The sequence below is a fragment of the Pomacea canaliculata genome, linkage group LG2 (assembly GCF_003073045.1).
Source record: "Pomacea canaliculata isolate SZHN2017 linkage group LG2, ASM307304v1, whole genome shotgun sequence".
NCBI classification, from domain to species: domain Eukaryota; kingdom Metazoa; phylum Mollusca; class Gastropoda; order Architaenioglossa; family Ampullariidae; genus Pomacea; species Pomacea canaliculata.
In genome coordinates, this window is record NC_037591.1 from 20,319,673 (window position 1) to 20,338,780 (window position 19,108).

The following is a 19,108-nucleotide window of genomic DNA, read 5'->3' on the forward strand; positions in this document are numbered from 1 at the left end:
GCTGCTGCCAGACGGTCCCCCCTACGCCCGGACCGGGCATGGGATTGACCTGACCTGACCTGAAGCGTTGGTCTCGGCAGACAGACAGCAGTCCACCTATACACGTCCATGAGTCAGCTTAGCGTGTTCGATTTGGTCCTGGAATAAATGGATTGCAATTTAGGTCGCGGTAGAATCGTCACGATCAGCTGATCGATAGTGAGGTTGTCACGTTTGTTGTTACTCTTTATCTGCAGACATCTGTAAAGAAAACAATCTCCAAATCGCAAAGAAAATGTACCAAGCATCTACACACACAGATTCACACAGATCCGATACGCTCGCGCACACACACGCACACACAGAATGTATCCTATCTCCTACGGACTGATGGTGTCACTGCAGCAGATTATGTCCAGCTTGGTTACTCCCGCTGTCGCTGTTGCAATCCCGATGGGGATGTGTGAGCTGCAGCTGTCAATGTTAGATCCCCAGTACTAGCTGTCCACCTCCCCGAGTATGTAGGTCTCGGTATTGTTGTTGCCGTTAGTGTTTGCTCTTGTCAGTGCCATAGGCGTGCACACTGTCTGTCAGTCTGTTGTCAAGTCTTGCTGCTTGCTGCCTCAGTTCAGTGTCGTCTGTAAAGTTCAGGTTGCATGGGGACCTTCCATCAATGGAAATGGAGATATGAAGGTCTTAAAGAGTTTATTGATAAGCGTTCTCTAAGATGTTGTACATTACAGGTAACAAGGTAAGCCTTGGTGGACACCTTGGTGGACACCTTGGGCCACGTTTTTGCGTTGAGGTTGTTTGTTGTTAAATCATCGCCTGTTTGAGCAGCTCCCCTGAGACTATCAACGCCAGGTGACTACTCTCCACTGAGACTTTGAATAGCACAGTCGACCTTTCGCCATTATACTGGTAGGTTGTATGGTTGTTGTATGTTTGCTTTGTATAGTCTTGATGTCTTTCCCCAGCTAAACGGTGTACAGGTCGAGGTCATATTCGCGGCGTCTGCTTTGCTCAGACGTAAAGCCATCAACTAGAAGTAAATATAAACAAACATCACTTGTTTGAAAAGCTGCAAACTGTATTAAACTCAGTTTTTGCGTCTGAATTTCCCTTGCGTCGATTGTGCTGAAATAGAAACGAGTTTTACAGGAATTTTAAAAACCTTTACCTGAGTATTTCAACTTGCCTGATGATTACTTTTACTTGCTGTAAGTATGGGTTATAATGTATTGTTGTTATTGTCTTCTTCTGATTGTTATTTTTACGATAATTTGTTTTAAAAGATTTTTAGAAAAAAATAAAAGTATTTCTATGAACAGGATATGCCTTTGTTGTTTTTGTTTGTTCTTTGCAAATATGCAAAAGAAAATCGGAAGAGAATCGATGAACAGAAGTGCAGAAAGAGTAGAAAAACCTTGTAAAAAAGATGAAGAAAGATTTTATTTTTACCCAACAAACGACGGGCTGCTACAAAGTTCTTAAAAATTTGGTGAAAGAATTTCTATAAAGCTCGTGAAAGTGAAGGCTTTAAAGACACACAGACATAGACTGATGACACCGCTTCCTGAAACATTTGACAAAATTCCGCAAACAATTCTCCCGAGATTGGACCACACCTTTTATGTTCTAATGAATGTGTTCATGAGAAACCTATCTTGCTTCACAGTGAATAGTTGCCTCTCGATGTTCTTTGAAGAAACATAGTGTAAACAGTAAGATGGTCCTTTGGAAGGTAGTTTGCTTATATCCGCAAAACTTCTCGCTCTATTATTAAGAAATAACTGAGACATAAAAGGTAAAGTGGTTTATAGAGTCACAATATGATGTCCAAATGTTACTAGATTGAAGGAATCTTTTTCAGACTATCATATAAGACTTAAAGAGCTTCTCTTTTCTAAACATTAACTCGGATTATGTCCCCAAATGGACTGGTGGGAATCAAGTCTGTCTGATACCTTGAGTACCTTACTTTAAAACCCCGTGGAATCTCTAGTCACTATGTACTCTGACTTCACTTACATAAATAGTATATTGTTAAATAAAATAGAAGACTCGTTTCAATTGGAAAAAACGTTTATTTAAAGGTCTCATACCTTCCTTGTTAATTGTTTTTGTGCTCCTTGCGTTTTTTCGAAACAAATATTTTAACTAAAATTAGCTAGAGATTTGAGTTTATTTGAAAAAAAAACCTCACAAAATTTGTTTTAAAATGGACATGCAGTACTCACTGAGATGTCTTTAAAAAGACGAAGATGTTCATTCTTTTTATAAGGCACAGATTTAAAATATGAACACGATCATTTGGAAATTGATGCCGTTTCAAAGACACTAAAATATTGTATTTGGAATCGAACTGCGTTCTTTTGACTCTGCTGTAAACGACTGAGAATCGAATAAAGCTGCGCACGTGCCCACTGAGCACTTAACAGGGCAGCGGATACGAACATGACTACCATCTATACTGAATGTCTGAAGTGGCGATGCTGTGTTGTTTTTCTGCTCTTGTCAGCCAATGTTGTCAATTAGAACAAGCGGTGAAGCCAGACAGTAGTACCTGTACGGCCACTTAACGTTGTCAGAGATGAAATATGCAAATGTACAAAAAAGTGAAGTGGTATTTTACCGGCACCATTTCTACAGCCTGGCCATTAGGTTTGCTATTAAACTCAGGGCTTTCGACATCGGTGATTGACTTTAGTGAACTGGTGCATTAGTGAGTAGACTTCAGTGTTCATGCCATGACGGTTGCTAAAACAATGCGTTTGTTTGTAGGGACTAAGGCTGTGATTGTTAACCGTCAGGGTTAGAAGACGTTAGTACTGCAGGTGCCTCTCGTGCCAGTCAAGCAGATGCTCTGGCCTCTCTGTTCCTGAGACAACTTCAGCTCTTCTCTGACTGAACAGTGAGCCACACCTAACTCCTTGCTGCCTGTAGAACGCATGTAAGTCTTTGAAGCGTACAAGGCAGTCAACTGCTACTTTATTTCTTAAAATGGTCGTCAAAGAGCTAGGGATAGTAGTTTTGTCGCTTCTCCTGTCGATGTGCTAAGGAGAAGTTTAAACGTAAGGGAACTTGTCTCGTATGACTTTTGTTGTGAAAGACTTCTACAGAAGAAGGGCTTTTCCTGCACCAAAGTATGTTTATCAGCAAGTCACAGTTGTTCAACCCTTCGCATTGTAGCAAAACAAGTTTTTGTTCCACCCACTGCGCTATTACATATTAAGTATAACTATTTCTCGAAGAATTTCCTGTTCCATAATGAGTACAACTGTTTATTGATTGTCGCGGATCAGTCCGTGCTTCCATTTTTTAAAGTTAGTTTAATCCCTTCGCTGTTTGTAAATTACAATGGTAACTAGCATGTATTGATGTCAGCGAGGAAAGGGAGATCACTCTAGCGACATATATAGAGAAGCAGACGGCATTGGCGGACATGAGCGTAGATGCTGTGTGTTGATGGGAGCGTAGATCTTAGAAGTGATTCCTTTCCTAGACAAGGTTTCTTTTTTCTCTGTGTACTGGCGATTGTGTTACAACTCTTTTGATCAAGGATTCGTCTAGATCTAATCTTGTCCCCTTCGGTGGAGCGCACAGCAGTGTGTGGACTGTGTGTACCGTGGATTTCTTGCCGCCAACAAAATGTAAACAAAATAATAAAAATTTGAACTGTGTGTGGACAAACAGAACTGTGAGTTGCAGGTAGACAATTGATTTGTGGATTTTTCCCCAGCTCGTCAGCCTTTGATTCACTCCTCATTATAAGCAGCACGATTGTATTGTTTGTACTGCAGCGACTAACACTGGGATGAGAGATATGGAGATGAAAAATATAATTATCTGAGCCCTCAGTTTGCAGCATCTCCATAAAGTGAAGCAAGGACTTTTAGTGTCTAACGTTTTAGACAAAAGAAGGTAATATTTTACTTCGTTTTTTTTCATTTTTACTATTGAAACCATTTAACATTTGTGATGATGCTACTTAATGTGTTGTCGAAATATTTGCACTGATTTCTACGATAATATTTAGTTCATAATAGTTATTTTTTCCAAACCGCAGTCACGTAAAAGTGCTAAAGATGTGTTATAAAAATATTTTCTAAACTGTGATGTGAAATAAATTTCAGGTATGATAGTCGTCACACAATAGTACTGCGACTCCGTCACCTTATAGATAAAACTAGTTGTGTCACTCATGTCTCCACAAATGTAGTTTCAAGATATAAAAAGATATATCTGTGTTTACGATCGTCGTACTATAGTTGTGTTATAATAGTTCTACCCTACATGTGCTGAAGACGAAAAGGACCAGAGCAAAAGTTCCCTGTCACTTATTGTGTAAAATATTGTGGACAATATGTGACAATGTATGGTAAATCATTTCTATGACTCATTGTAGCAATAAGCCACACGTATTACAAATGTATTTAAAAGTACTTTACTTAGATCCTAATAATCCATTGGGCACATGAAGTCTGAAGACAAGTACAGGTGTACGCCGGCATACCGTCGCTTCGTTCTAGAGTTAGGCTACACCTTCATCTTCTCGGAGGGTCAGCATCTGTATCACGTGCATGGAGGTCAGTGTGTGTCGTCTGCCCAACATGGAAGTTACATATTTTGTCATATTATTTATTTTATTTCGGTCATCATCATCATCATCATCATCAGCAGCAGCAGCAGCAGCAGCAGCAGCAGCAGCTTCCAGTCCATGTTGCTGATACACAAAGATCCAGAATCTCATTAAACGATGCGCGCTTCGGAGAGAGGAAAATATAAAATTGGGAATAATCGAAGGGGAGATATAGCTGTATTATAAGCCCATTAAGTTAATGACCATTACGCTTATTGAAGAGTACATTTCTTGTGGATAATCGTACATTATTAGGCATATTCATTATTACATTTTCAGACAAGTGCAAGCCAGAAAGCGGCTGTACTGGTACCCGTATCTCCAGTTCTGCTTCATGATCAGTTCCCAGCAGGCTACCTACAGTGTCGCCAAGCAGGATTGTGAGGCTAAGGGCTTTCGCTTAGCTTTCCTAAACACGGACCTCAAGTACAACATGACGAGACTTCGCCTCCTGCACTTTTCAGTAGCTATGCAAGTTCTCATAGTATATAAATGTACTCGATCACTTCCGATTTTGTGGTCTTGGCATAAATGAGAAATTGACCATCATCATCAACATCATCTCTGCTTCCTTCGTTGATGTCAGGTGCATGTCTGTTATTCTTTCTATTTTCATCCGTTCTTGTATTATCATACATACATTCGTACAGCTGATTCCAGCTGCAAAGCCTGTACTGTTTTGATTTTGCAGATTTTAGTCAACGGTCGTACTTCATTGGGGCGGAGAGAGTCCTGGTCAAAACACCTGGACATGGGTGGACGGATCGAAGTCAAGAACCTGGACTGGGCTCCAGGTGAACCCAGCAACGCAACAGAAAATTGCATTGATCTTATTTTCTTTGGTACATTTCGCATGAATGACGAGAATTGTGCCCTATGGCCTAGGGGTACCGTGTGTGATGTACCGAACTCCATAGCATCGTATCACCTTTCTGAAAGATACGTGGCGACATCATAGACTATCTTTGTGGCCGGACAACTCCATAATAAACCAAGTCGACCAGAGCTATTGACTATGATGTAAGGCAGTTCGACTCAGCCAACACTAAAACTGTCTTAGAGACGATCACAGATGACAGAAATTTCTAGTCTTTTCTGTCATCTTGGCGTGTTAAATTTGGTCTTGGAATTGATGAAGTGATATGTAGTCGTGGGTAGAATCGTCCCAATCTATTTAATTATAATGAGTTGTCCACCTTTGTTGTGACACTTTTATCTGAATGCATGTTTCTGTATAGAAAACAATTTCCTAATCGCAAAGAAACATTCGATGTCTGCCCCACAACAGATACACACATACCACACACACACACACACACACACAGGAATGTATCCTATCCCCTACAGACTTGTACAATCTTACAAAGCAACTGACCTGATCCGTGTCTTTGCAGCAGATTATGTCCAACTTATGTCCACTTATTAATTTGCCTTATTTTTAATGTATACTATTATTCCTTTACTGGAAATGGAGATGTATGGTCTTAAAGGGTTTCTTTGAAAAACGTTGTACATTACAGGTCACAAGGGTAAGCTTTGTGGACACTCACTGTTGTCTCCTTGTTATCTTGTCGACACGATTAAGTCCCTTCGCATAGCAGGCTGAGGGTGACAAACTCTCCTGTAATCGTGTCCTTTGTTTATAGATATGTCCTGACGTGAATATCAGCTATAAATAGCCATGTTTATGTGTTTTTGACATTTCTAGATATCGATGATGATCGCCATGTTTGCATTTTCCTGAAGTGGGTTGTGGCTCTTTTCCTTTCACTCTTCGCATCATCGCCATTGGCAATTGACTAACTGAAGGTCTCGCGTGTGGAGAAAAGAGAAATAATGAAAGCAAGTCTCTAGGAAAACCCATCTCTAGGAAAACGATAAACAGAGCCAGTCTACACATCTGTGTAAAGAGAAGCCTTAATCCAGTCCAAGAGGTAGTTTATCGACATCTCTTCTTAAAAACATTCTTCTAGTAATTCTTGAACTGTGTGACTTTTAATCTACAGTCATCTGCTGAATTTCCTATCATCTGCCAATCTCCTCATGTTACCGTTGCCTAGACTTCAGATACAATCAAGCTGGTACAGCAAAGCCTTTTGCTGTGTCCGACGACCGAAGTCTTGTACTGATCTGTCTTAGCAAGTTTTCAGTAACATGTTAAACAGCTCCAGGCTTATCCTCACCGGTGTAACGGTAAACAATCAATTCATTACAAGAGATTATCTTTGAATATTCATCTCAAAAACATGAGTTTCTGAAGAATTTTGAAATATATCATTGACTTTTGATTACAGGGATCTTCCTTGTTTAATACCAAACTGTTTAGTGTTGGATGCTAAATTTCTCACCACCTGTCACTCTCTTCAGTTTTATTACCTTGTCAAGAGAAACCTGCTGTCTAAAGCTTCACAGAAGAAAAAAACTGTAACACAGTGGAGTAAACTAGTCTATAAAAACTGTTTTGAACATCAATCTCAATACGTTACAGAAAAATTGAAATCAAGTTTCGGTTGTCGCAGTCCTTTCTTAGATATGCTATAGCAATTATGTATCCCATTGTTTATGTGAAGTCCAAAGATAACATAAATAAATTTTCTGTCACTATTATTATGTAGCAGTCTGTTCTTTGTTTCTCAAGTTACTACTCCATCAGTAAATGCACCAACGTCTGCTTTGCTCAGACGTAAAGCCATCAATGCTAGAAGTAAATATAAAACAAAGATCACTTGTTTGAATAGCTGCAAACTGTATTTTAACTCAGTTTTTGCGTATGAATTTCCCTTCCGTCGATTGTGCGGAAGTAGCACGAGTTTACAGGAATTTTAAAAAACCTTTACCTGAGTAACTTCAGCTTACCTGATGATTACTTTTACTTCACTTTTTAAAGCTCATTGAACTCACTGTAAGTAGGGGGAATAAACTTATAATGTATTGCTGTTGTGGTTATTGTCTTCTTCTGGTTGTTAATTTTTTAATTTGTTTGAAAAGCGCTTTTAGGAAAAATAAATATATATATGAGCAGGATATGCTGCTGTTGTTTTTTGTTGTTTTTTTCGCAGTAAATCTGTAGAAGATGAACAGAAGAGCAGAAAGAGTAGAAAAAACTTGTGAAAAAAGATGGAGAAAGATTTTATTTTTACCCAAGACGACGGTTACTACAGAGTCCTTAAAAATTGAAAAATGTTACGAAATGCCGTGCTAATCCTGTAAATTTTTACGATTAATGTTTTTGAACAATAACAATTAATAAACACATATCAACAAATTATATAGAAAATACGATAGAAATATACAGAAAGTTTAGCGACATATTTAGAAAATAAATATCTAGAAAATATAAAAGAAATTACTAATTAATTAATTATCAAATTTATAGAGCGCATTTCTCCATTGTCAGCCGGACTCAAAGTACTATACAAGTAGGCGCGCTGGCACCTTTCTCTGTAAGTGTCAGGTTACTGTCATGAACACAGAAATGTAGACAGCAAATTATTAATTAATTAGATTTCTACAGAGTTTTAGCTTAATATCACTGTACTCTGAAAGGAGTTACCTTGTATCTATTCCCGTTGCAGGTCTTATTTTTCGGTTTTTGTTTTGTTTGTTTTTTTCTTTGGATGCTGACATGTTGCCACTTCTTCCACGAAGCCGTTTTGTCATCTAATCAAATATTGAGCATTAGCTTAAAGCGAAGTGAATTAATAATGTGGATGTTGAAATTCGCTGGAAAGACAATCTGCGAACTACCCAGCAGAAAATTCCACTAAAGCTGTCGATGGGTTTCTGAAAGATAAAGTTACATGCTAACAATGGATAATTAATTTTTCGCCAGCTCGCAAGCCTTTGACCATGTCATCATTCTAAGTACAAACTTTTATCGTTTTTTCCTATATATTAGCTACTAACATGGCAACAAAAAGAGTGCGACAGGAAAATCAAAGTTCCAAACCCTCAGTTTGCCGTGTACTGGAGCAAGGACTTTTCGGTGTCTCACGTTGTGCAAAAGAAGGTAATTTTTGTAACTTTGTTTTTTTCTCTTTACTTTTTTGGCAACTATTAACATAATGCATGAAGTATTATCTCGTTATATTTAAATTGTCAGAATATTTAGGTAAATTTATACGATAATATTAGGCTTATACTTGCTATTTTCCAAACAGCTGACACATAAAAAATGCTAAAGAACGAGGGGGGAGGACCTCAATGTGCTATAGAGCACAACTGTGTTGTAAAAATTATTTTCTGGGAAAGAACTCGTGATACTTTAGAATTCCGATGTTAAATAAATATTCAGATGTATTGTGAAATCGTGATATTGTTCAGGCGACGAGATGTATAGCTGACAGGTGTCTCCTCAAAAGTCGTTTCAAGATAGATATCCCTTCCTCTTGAAAACAGATATATGTTTGCTTGCTGTTGTTTCCACTTATAAAGGTATTTTACTTAGATCTAACAAACGTTCTGCACATTAAGTTTTTCTTTAATAAATGGTTTTAGACCACTTTCATTCCATAATTACACCCTTCCCGTGTTTACACACCTCGCACTAAGTGGCATGGGTGTGACACTTACAACTGCTTTTGTCTGTAAGTCAGGTTGCAGGTCCTTGTTTACACGATGGCCCTCAGTCCGTTCATGGTGTTCATCTTTTCCTTGACGGTATGTGGCCTTGCAAGGTCACCCAGAAATGCTAGATCAGTCCGTGTACGTCACTTCCCCTATGCACATGCGCGGCGCGCTGTCTGAGCATTGACCTGTGTCACGGCGTTTTTCCTCAAGAAGTCTGAAGACAAGTACAGGTGTACGCCGGCATACCGTCGCTTCGTTCGCCAGCTAGGCTACACATTCATCTTCTCGAGGGTCAGCATCTGTACCACGTGCATGGAGGTCAGTGTGTGTCGTCTGCCCAGCATAAAAAACACGTCTTCCCTCCCTCCCCCTCCTATCTCGGGTTTTTATGTTTTCATATCCGTAAAAGGAAGCAAAAGAGAAAAGTATGTTCTTCTCTCACGACACGAGCGCCCACACACAGTACACATTAGCTACAAAAAAAATAAAAAATGAAATAACGACAGAAATAAAACGTTTGTGAATGCATGAGTGTGTGTATGCATGTGTATGTGTGTGTGTGTGATTTACCTGCAGTCGCTGGAGATGAAGTAAAGACGTTCACGTGATTACATTTTCCCGACAGGTGCAAGCCAGACAGCGGCCTGTACTGGTACCCGTATCTCCAGTTCTGCTTCATGTTCAGTTCCCAGCAGGCCACCTACAATGTCGCCAAGCAGACTGTGAGGCTAGGGCTTTCGCATAGTTGTCCTAAACACGGACCTCAAGTACAACATGACGAGACTTCGCATCCTGCACTTTTCAGGTAACGTTTTAAGAAAAAGGTGTTGTTTTTTTCTTCGGTGTCCAGTAACCATGGCCGCTACTTTATTATCTTTACTCTAGGACACCTTTGCCACCGCTTTATCAGTGTGGTTCCCTGAGTAGAACATCTGCTGGGTCTGAACATTATAACTTTATCATCATCATCATCTGTCTACCTGCTTTCGTCATTAATTTTACGTTTGTCTATCACTCTTTCTGTTTACTATCTCTTCCATGTATACTGATTCCAGAAGCGAATTGATTTTGATTTTGTGATTTTGCAGATTTAAATCAGCGGTCGTACTTCATTGGGGCGGAGAGAAGTCCTGGTCAAAACAACTGGACATGGGTGGATGGATCAGCAGCCAAGAACCTGGACTGGGCTCCAGGTAACCAAGTGGCGTCACAGAAAATGCATCGATCTTCACTTGTATCGTGATTTCAGAATCAATGACCAGGGTTGTGAGTATAGCCTAGGATATGTTTGTGAGCTACCGAATCCATAACATCGTCTCACCTTCTGCAGGATTACGTGGAGCAATCATCAAATATTTTATACTGAACTAAGTCGACCAGGATAATGCGACTATGATCTAAAGCCAAGACTTAATATGCGAGGAGACAATCGACCACCGATGGCAGAAATTTTTAGTCGATTTCACCACGAACTTGTATTACTGGACTGCTGGCAGACGATTCTTTTTCCAGTTAACTACTAAAACGAGGCAGATTTGTTCAAAGCCTCCGGCTTAGTCACATTCATTGTTAAGGCTCGCCGAGACTAACAGCGGAGAACTTTACAAGAGGCTAAGCGTTGTCCAAAAACACCCTGTCCAAGACGATCCTACAAGGAACCCTCGAAGGGAGCCGTCGTCGTGGTCGTCCGAGGAAAAGCTGGGTCACCAAACATCAAAGAATGGACCGAACGTGAGATGCCAGACCTGCTCTCATCTGCTCAAGACAGGACCGGTGGAAAAATTCTGTCTGTTGCTGCTGCCAGACGGTCCCCCCTACGCCCGGACCGGGCATGGGATTGACCTGACCTGACCTGAAGCGTTGGTCTCGGCAGACAGACAGCAGTCCACCTATACACGTCCATGAGTCAGCTTAGCGTGTTCGATTTGGTCCTGGAATAAATGGATTGCAATTTAGGTCGCGGTTAGAATCGTCACGATCAGCTGATCGATAGTGAGGTTGTCACGTTTGTTGTTACTCTTTATCTGCAGACATCTGTAAAGAAACAATCTCCAAATCGCAAAGAAAATGTACCAAGCATCTACACACACAGATTCACACAGATCCGATACGCTCGCGCACACACACGCACACACAGAATGTATCCTATCTCCTACGGACTGATGGTGTCACTGCAGCAATTATGTCCAGCTTGGTTACTCCCGCTGTCGCTGTTGCAATCCCGATGGGGATGTGTGAGCTGCAGCTGTCAATGTTAGATCCCCAGTACTAGCTGTCCACCTCCCCGAGTATGTAGGTCTCGGTATTGTTGTTGCCGTTAGTGTTTGCTCTTGTCAGTGCCATAGGCGTGCACACTGTCTGTCAGTCTGTTGTCAAGTCTTGCTGCTTGCTGCCTCAGTTCAGTGTCGTCTGTAAAGTTCAGGTTGCATGGGACCTTCATCAATGGAAATGGAGATATGAAGGTCTTAAAGAGTTTATTGATAAGCGTTCTCTAAGATGTTGTACATTACAGGTTAACAAGGTAAGCCTTGGTGGACACCTTGGTGGACACCTTGGGCCACGTTTTTGCGTTGAGGTTGTTTGTTGTTAAATCATCGCCTGTTTGAGCAGCTCCCCTGAGACTATCAACGCCAGGTGACTACTCTCCACTGAGACTTTGAATAGCACAGTCGACCTTTCGCCATTATACTGGTAGGTTGTATGGTTGTTGTATGTTTGCTTTGTATAGTCTTGATGTCTTTCCCCAGCTAAACGGTGTACAGGTCGAGGTCATATTCGCGGCGTCTGCTTTGCTCAGATGTAAAGCCATCAACTAGAAGTAAATATAAACAAACATCACTTGTTTGAAAAGCTGCAAACTGTATTAAACTCAGTTTTTGCGTCTGAATTTCCCTTGCGTCGATTGTGCTGAAATAGAAACGAGTTTTACAGGAATTTTAAAAACCTTTACCTGAGTACTTCAGCTTGCCTGATGATTACTTTTACTTGCTGTAAGTATGGGTTATAATGTATTGTTGTTATTGTCTTCTTCTGATTGTTATTTTTACGATAATTTGTTTTAAAAGATTTTTAGAAAAAATAAAAGTATTTCTATGAGCAGGATATGCCTTTGTTGTTTTTGTTTGTTCTTTGCCGTAAATATGTAGAAGAAAGTCGGAAGAGAATCGATGAACAGAAGAGCAGAAAGAGTAGAAAAACCTTGTAAAAAAGATGAAGAAAATTTTATTTTTACCCAACAAACGACGGGCTGCTACAAAGTTCTTAAAAATTTGGTAAAAGAATTTCTATAAAGCTCGTGAAATGAAGGCTTTAAAAATCACACAGACACAGATTGATGACACCGCTTCCTGAAACATTTGACAAAGTTCCGCAAACATTTCTCCCGAGATTGGACCTCAGCTTTTATGTTCTAATGAATGTGTTCATGAGAAACCTATGTTGCTTCATAGTGAATAGTTGCCTCTCGATGTTCTTTGAAGAAACATAGTGTAAACAGTAAGATGGAAGGTAGTTTGCTAATATCCGCAAAACTTCTCGCTCTATTACTTAGAAATAACTGAGACATAAAAGGTAAAGTGGTTTATAGAGTCACAATATGATGTCCAAATGTTACTAGATTGAAAGAATCTTTTTCAGACTATCATATAAGACTCAAAGAGCTTCTCTTTTCTAAACATTAACTCGGATTATGTCCCCAAATGGACTGGCGGGAATCAAGTCTGTCTGATACCTTGAGTACCTTACTTTAAAACTCAGTGGAATCTCTAGTCACTATGTACTCGTTATTTTTCATAAAGCTTTGACATTATGATAAATCTTTCCTTCACTTACATAAATAGGATATTGGTAAATAAAAAAGAAGACTCGTTTCAATTGGAAAAAACGTTTTATTTAAAGGTCTCATACCTTCATTGTTAATTGTTTTTGTGCTCCTTGCGTTTTTCGAAACAAATATTTTAAATAAAATTAGCTACAGATTTGAGTTTGTTTGAAAAAAAAAAAACTCACAAAATTTGTTTTAAAATGGACATGCAGTACTCACTGAGATTTCTTTAAAAGACGAAGATGTTCATTCTTTTTATAAGGCACAGATTTAAAATATGAACACGATCATTTCGAAATTGATGCTGTTTCAAAGACACTAAAGTATTGTGTTTGGAATCGAACTGCGTTCTTTTGACTCTGCTGTAAAAGACTGAGAATCGAATAAAGCTGCGCACGTGCCCACCTGAGCACTTAAGAGGGCAACGGATACGAACATGACTACCATCTATACTGAGTGTCTGAAGTGGCGATGCTGTGTTGTTTTTCTGCTCTTGTCAGCCAATGTTGTCAATTAGAACAAGCGCTGAAACCAGACAGTAGTACCTGTCAGGCCACTTAACGTTGTCAGAGATGAAATACGCAAATGTACAAAAAAAGTGAAGTTGCAATTTACCGGCACCATTTCTACAGCCTGGCCATTAGGTTTGCTATTTAACTCAGGGCATAGTCCCTCTTTCGCCATCTGTGATTGACTTTTATGAACTGGTGCATTAGTGAGTAGAATTCAGTGTTCATGCCATGACGGTTGCTAAGACAATGAGTTTGTTTGTAGTGACTAAGGCCGTGATTGTTAACCGTCAGGGTTAGAAGACGTTAGTACTGCAGGTGCCTCTCGTGCCAGTCAAGCAGATGCTCTGGCCTCTCTGTTCCTGAGACAACTTCAGCTCTTCTCTGACTGAACAGTGAGCCACTCCTTGCTGCCTGCATATCGCATGTAAGTCTTTGAAGCGTACAAGGCAGTCAACTGCTACTTTATTTCTTAAAATGGTCGTGAGAGAACTAGGGATAGTAGTTTTGTCGCTTCTCCTGTCGATGTGTTAAGGAGAAACTTAAACGTACTGAAACTGTGTCTCGTATGACTTTTGTTGTGAAAGACTTGTACAGATGAAGTGCTTTTCCTGCACCAAAGTATGTTTATCAGCAAGTCACAGTTGTTCAACCCTTCACATTGTAGCAAAACAAGTAAACTAGTTTTTGTTCCACCCACTGCGCTATTGAATATTAAATATAACTATTTCTCGAAGAATTTCCTGTTCCATAATGAGTACAACTGTTTATTGATTGTCACGGATCAGTCCGTGCTTCCATGTTTTAAAGTTAGTTTAATCCCGTCGCTATTTCTAAGTTACAATGGTAAATAACACGTTTGATGTCAGCGAGGAAAGGGAGATCACTCTAGCGACAGATATAGAGAAGCAGACGGCACTGGCGGACATGAGAGTGGATGCTGTGTGTTGATGGGAGCGTAGATCTTAGAAGTGATTCCTTGCCTAGACAAGGTTTCTTTTTTTGTCTGTGTACTGGCGATTGTGTTAGAACTCTTTTGATCAAGGATTCGTCTAGATCTAATCTTGTCGCCTTCGGTGGAGCGCACAGCAGTGTGTGGACTGTGTGTACCGTGGATTTCTTGCCGCCAACAAAATGTAAACAAAATAATAAAATTTGAACTGTGTGTGGACAAACAGAACTGTGAGTTGCAGGTAGACAATTGATTTGTGGATTTTTCCCCAGCTCGTCAGCCTTTGATTCACTCCTCATTATAAGCAGCACGATTGTATTGTTTGTACTGCAGCGGCTAACACTGGGATGAGATATGGAGATGAAAATATAATTATCTTTACCCTCAGTTTGCCGCCATCTCCATAAAGTGGAGCAAGGACTTTCAGTGTCTCACGTTTTAGACAAAAGAAGGTAATCTTTGAACTTTTTTTCACCTTTACTATTGAAACCATTTAACATTTGTGATTATTGCTACTTAATGTATTGTTGAAATATTTGCACTGATTTCTATGATAATATTTAGTTTATAATAGTTATTTTTTTCCAAACCGCTGACACGAAAAAGGGCTACAGATGTGTTATAAAAATATTTTCTGAACAGGAACTCATCGTACTTTAAAACTGGGATGTGAAATAAATTTCAGATATGATAGTCGTCTCACAATAGTACTGTGACACCGTCACCTTATTGATAAAACTAGTTGTGTCACTCATGTCTCCACAAATGTAGTTTCAAGATATAAAAAGATATATGTGTTTACGATCGGCGTACTTTAGTCGTGTTATAATAGTTCTACCCTACATGTGCTTAATACAGAAAGGACCACAGCGATGTTCCCTGTCACTTGTTGTGTAAAATATTGTCACCAATATGTGACAATGTATGGCAAATCATTTCTATGACTCTCATTGTAGCAATAAGCCACACACATTAAACAATGTGTTTAAAAGTACTTTACTTAGATCCTAATAATCCACTGTGCACATTAAGTTTTTGTTTAATTTAAATGGTGAGATTACTATCATGCCATAATTACACCTTCCCGTGTTTACACACCTGGCAGCATGGTGATGGGTGTGACATTTACAACTGCTTTTGTCTGTAAGTCAGGTGCAGGTCCTTGTTTACACGATGGCCCTCAATCCGTTCATGGTGTTCCATCTTTTCCTGACGGATGTGGCCTTGCAGGGTCACCCAGAAATGCTAGATCAGTCCGTGTACGTCACTTCCCCTATGACGTGCGCGGCGCGCTGTCTGAGCATTGACCTGTGTCAGGCGTTTTTCCTCAAGAAGTCTGAAGACAAGTACAGGTGTACTCCGGCATACCGTCGCTTCGTTCTAGAGTTAGGCTACACCTTCATCTTCTCAGAGGGTCAGGATCTGTACCACGTGCATGGAGGTCAGTGTGTGTCGTCTGCCCAAAATGGAAGTTACATGTTTTGCCATATTATTTATTTTATTTCCGTCTTCATCATCATCATAATCATCATCATCATCATCATCATCATCATCATCATCATCATCATCATCAGCAGCAGCAGCAGCAGCAGCAGCGGCGGCGGCGGCGGCAGCTTCCAGTCCATGTTCCTGATACACAAAGATCCAGAATCTCATTAAACGATGCGCGCTTCGGAGAGAAGAAAGTATAAAACTGGGAATAATCGAAGTGGAGAGATATGGCTGTATTATAAGCCCATTGAGCGAATGGACATTACTCTTAGTTGAAGAGGTACATTCATGTGGATAATCGTACATTATCAGGCACATTCATGATTACATTTTCAGACAAGTGCAAGCCAGAAAGCGGCCTGTACTGGTACCCGTATCTCCAGTTCTGCTTCATGTTCAGTTCCCAGCAGGCCACCTACAGTGTCGCCAAGCAGGACTGTGAGGCTAAGGGCTTTCGCTTAGCTGTCCTAAACACCGACCTCAAGTACAACATGACGAGACTTCGCCTCCTGCACTTTTCAGGTAGCTATGCAAGTTCTCATAGTATATAAATGTACTCGATCACTTCCGATTTTGTGGTCTTGGCATAAAATGAGAAGTTGACCATCATCATCAACATCATCTCTGCTTCCTTCGTTGATATCAGGGTGCATATCTGTTACTCTTTCTATTTTCCATCTCGTTCTTGTATTATCATACACACATACGTACAGCTGATTGTGCAAAGCTGTACTGTTTTGATTTTGCAGATTTTAGTCAGCAGTCGTACTTCATTGGGGCGGAGAGAGTTCCTGGTCAAAACAACTGGACATGGGTGGACGGATCAGATGTCAAGAACCTGGACTGGGCTCCTGGTGAACCCAGCGACGCCACAGAAAATTGCCTTGATCTTCTCGTGATTCTTACGTTTCGCATGAATGACGAGAATTGTGCCTATAGCCTAGGGTACATGTGTGATGTACCGAATCCATAGCATCGTATCACCATCTGTAACATAACGTGGAGCCATCATCGACTCTCTTGTGGCCGGACAACTCCATAATAAACCAAGTCGACCCGAACAATTTTAATATGATGTAAAGGCAGTTCGACTCAGCCAACACTAAAACTGTCTTAGAGACGATCACAGATGACAGAAATTTCTAGTCTTTTTTATTATCTTGGCGTGTTAAATTTGGTCTCAGAAGTGTTGGAGTGATATGTAGTCGTGGTAGAATCGTTCCAATCAATTTAATTTATAAAGAAGTTGTCCACTTTTGTTGTGACACTTTATCTGAAGGCATGTTTCTGTATAGAAAACAATTTCCTAATCGCAAAGAAGCATATTTGAAGTCTGCCCACACAGATACACACATACCTGACACGCGCGCGCACACACACACAGTATGTATTCTATCCCCTACGGACTTGTACAGTCTTACAAAGCAACTGACCTGATGGTGTCTTTGCAGCAGATTATGTCCATCTCGGTCACTCCTGCTGTCGCTGTTGCAATCCTGATGGGGATGTCTGAGCTGCAGCTGGGAATGATAGATCACCAGTACTCAAAGCTGTTCACCTCCCCGAGCTGTAGCCCATCGTGTAGATTTTGGCAATGTTTTTGCCGCTGGTGTTGACCATGACTTTGCTGGTCAGTTCTGGTCTTCATTCCATCTGCCTTTGCTGCTGGCGGTCGACTCAGATCAGTGTCGTCTGTAAAGTTCAGATTTTATGAGGGCCTATCAGCAATGGAAAGGTAGATGTGATGGTCTTAAAGGGTTTATTGAAAAACGTTGTACATTACAGGTCACAAGGTAAGCCTTGGTGGACAGTCACTGTTATCTGAAAGACTGTTGTCTCCTTGGTATCTTGTCGGACACGATTAAGTCCCTTCGCATAGCAGGCTGAGGGTGACAAACTCTCCTGTAATCTTGTCCCTTTGTTTATAGATATATTTTGACGGGAATGTCAGCTATAAATAGCCATGTTTATGTGTTTGTTGACATTTCTAGATATCGATGATGATCGCCATGTTTGCATTTGCCTGAAGTGAGCTGTGGCTCTTTTCCTTTCTTTCTGCGTATTGTCGTCAAAAGTAAGATATTATCATCAGAGGGAATCGACTGTAACTGAAGGTCTCGGCTGTAGAAAACCACGGATGTAGTCGTCTCTTATATCTACAGCTATTTCACTTTGAATTTTGTTTTCTTTGTAGGGATTAGGATAGATGCACTTTTTTTTTTCTTGTAGAAATTCCTCAATGACTGACTTTATAGAAAATAAAGTAGCTGATATTCCAAAATGTGTTTTATTGACGCCAATTGTGAAGTTTTATGAATGTCAAGGGCGTACAGTAACATATTTTCAGCTGTATTACATGTACAGGATAGTTGTGTTTGTCAATCCTTTACTTTACACATTATTTCTCAAGAGTGAAAAATATTTGGGTATAAAGTTTTACAAATGAACGCTGAGATGAAGGAAATATTGACGAACACTTAATAAAATCACTTGATTAAGAAGATATATTTACAGACTCAATCAGTAAGATCAACATCCATTTTACTGTAAGCTAAGTATTTAGTCCACAATAACATCCATTTTGTTTCAAGACCAGCAACTATTTCAAGACAAGATCAGGTCGTAATTCTGGGCATTTTGCAGAGTTCCTTCCTTTTACTAAATGCTTACGATGTATTTGTTCACAAGTTGAAGGCTGAGAAGATCTAAGCCTGAACCTCCTTTTATGTCCGTCGTCATGTTAAAAGGTCTACAGAGACATAAAGGTAGTGCTTAGAGAAGAAAGAATCCACACATTCCGTGAAGTACACAGGTGAGCACTACCTGTACAAAGTGTTTTGCCACAAAAGTCAAAAGATTTTCGGTCGCTCACACGACACCTTCTATCTGGAAAACCAACTAGTCTGAAAGAAATACCAAAAACATTCTTTACCTGCAATACAACTCGGCGTGGGTGGGAAGCAGGGTGTGTGTCAGGTGCAGTCAGGTCAGGAAACCGACGGCGTCGTCGCCGAGCGTTGCTGTTCAAATGTCATTGGCATGATGGCATGAGGGATGCGTTTACCTGTAATTTGCCAGGAAATCCCTCAGTACTCTCCAACACTGGTCAGGAACTGCGGTCAAAGAAATGTGACAATGGTGGA

General features: G+C 40.2%; 1 protein-coding gene across 4 annotated transcripts; it reads left to right on the top strand.

Moving 5' to 3' along the window:
• The first annotated feature begins 3,861 nt into the window (after positions 1 to 3,861).
• On the top strand, positions 3,862 to 18,227 carry LOC112558095 (hepatic lectin-like). Of its 4 annotated transcripts, none has more exons than XM_025228296.1 (5): positions 13,722 to 13,949; positions 14,808 to 14,926; positions 15,627 to 15,915; positions 16,302 to 16,487; positions 16,715 to 18,227. In XM_025228296.1, the coding sequence occupies exons 3-5, from the start codon at positions 15,648 to 15,650 to the stop codon at positions 16,936 to 16,938; spliced, it is 678 nt and encodes a 225-aa protein (XP_025084081.1). In that variant the 5' UTR covers positions 13,722 to 13,949; positions 14,808 to 14,926; positions 15,627 to 15,647; the 3' UTR covers positions 16,939 to 18,227. The 4 variants fall into 4 exon arrangements, with proteins under 4 accessions (XP_025084080.1, XP_025084081.1, XP_025084079.1 ...); XM_025228294.1 differs by having other exon boundaries at positions 14,863 to 14,926; positions 15,623 to 15,915; XM_025228297.1 differs by having other exon boundaries at positions 14,863 to 14,926.
• Positions 18,228 to 19,108: the final 881 nt, after the last annotated feature.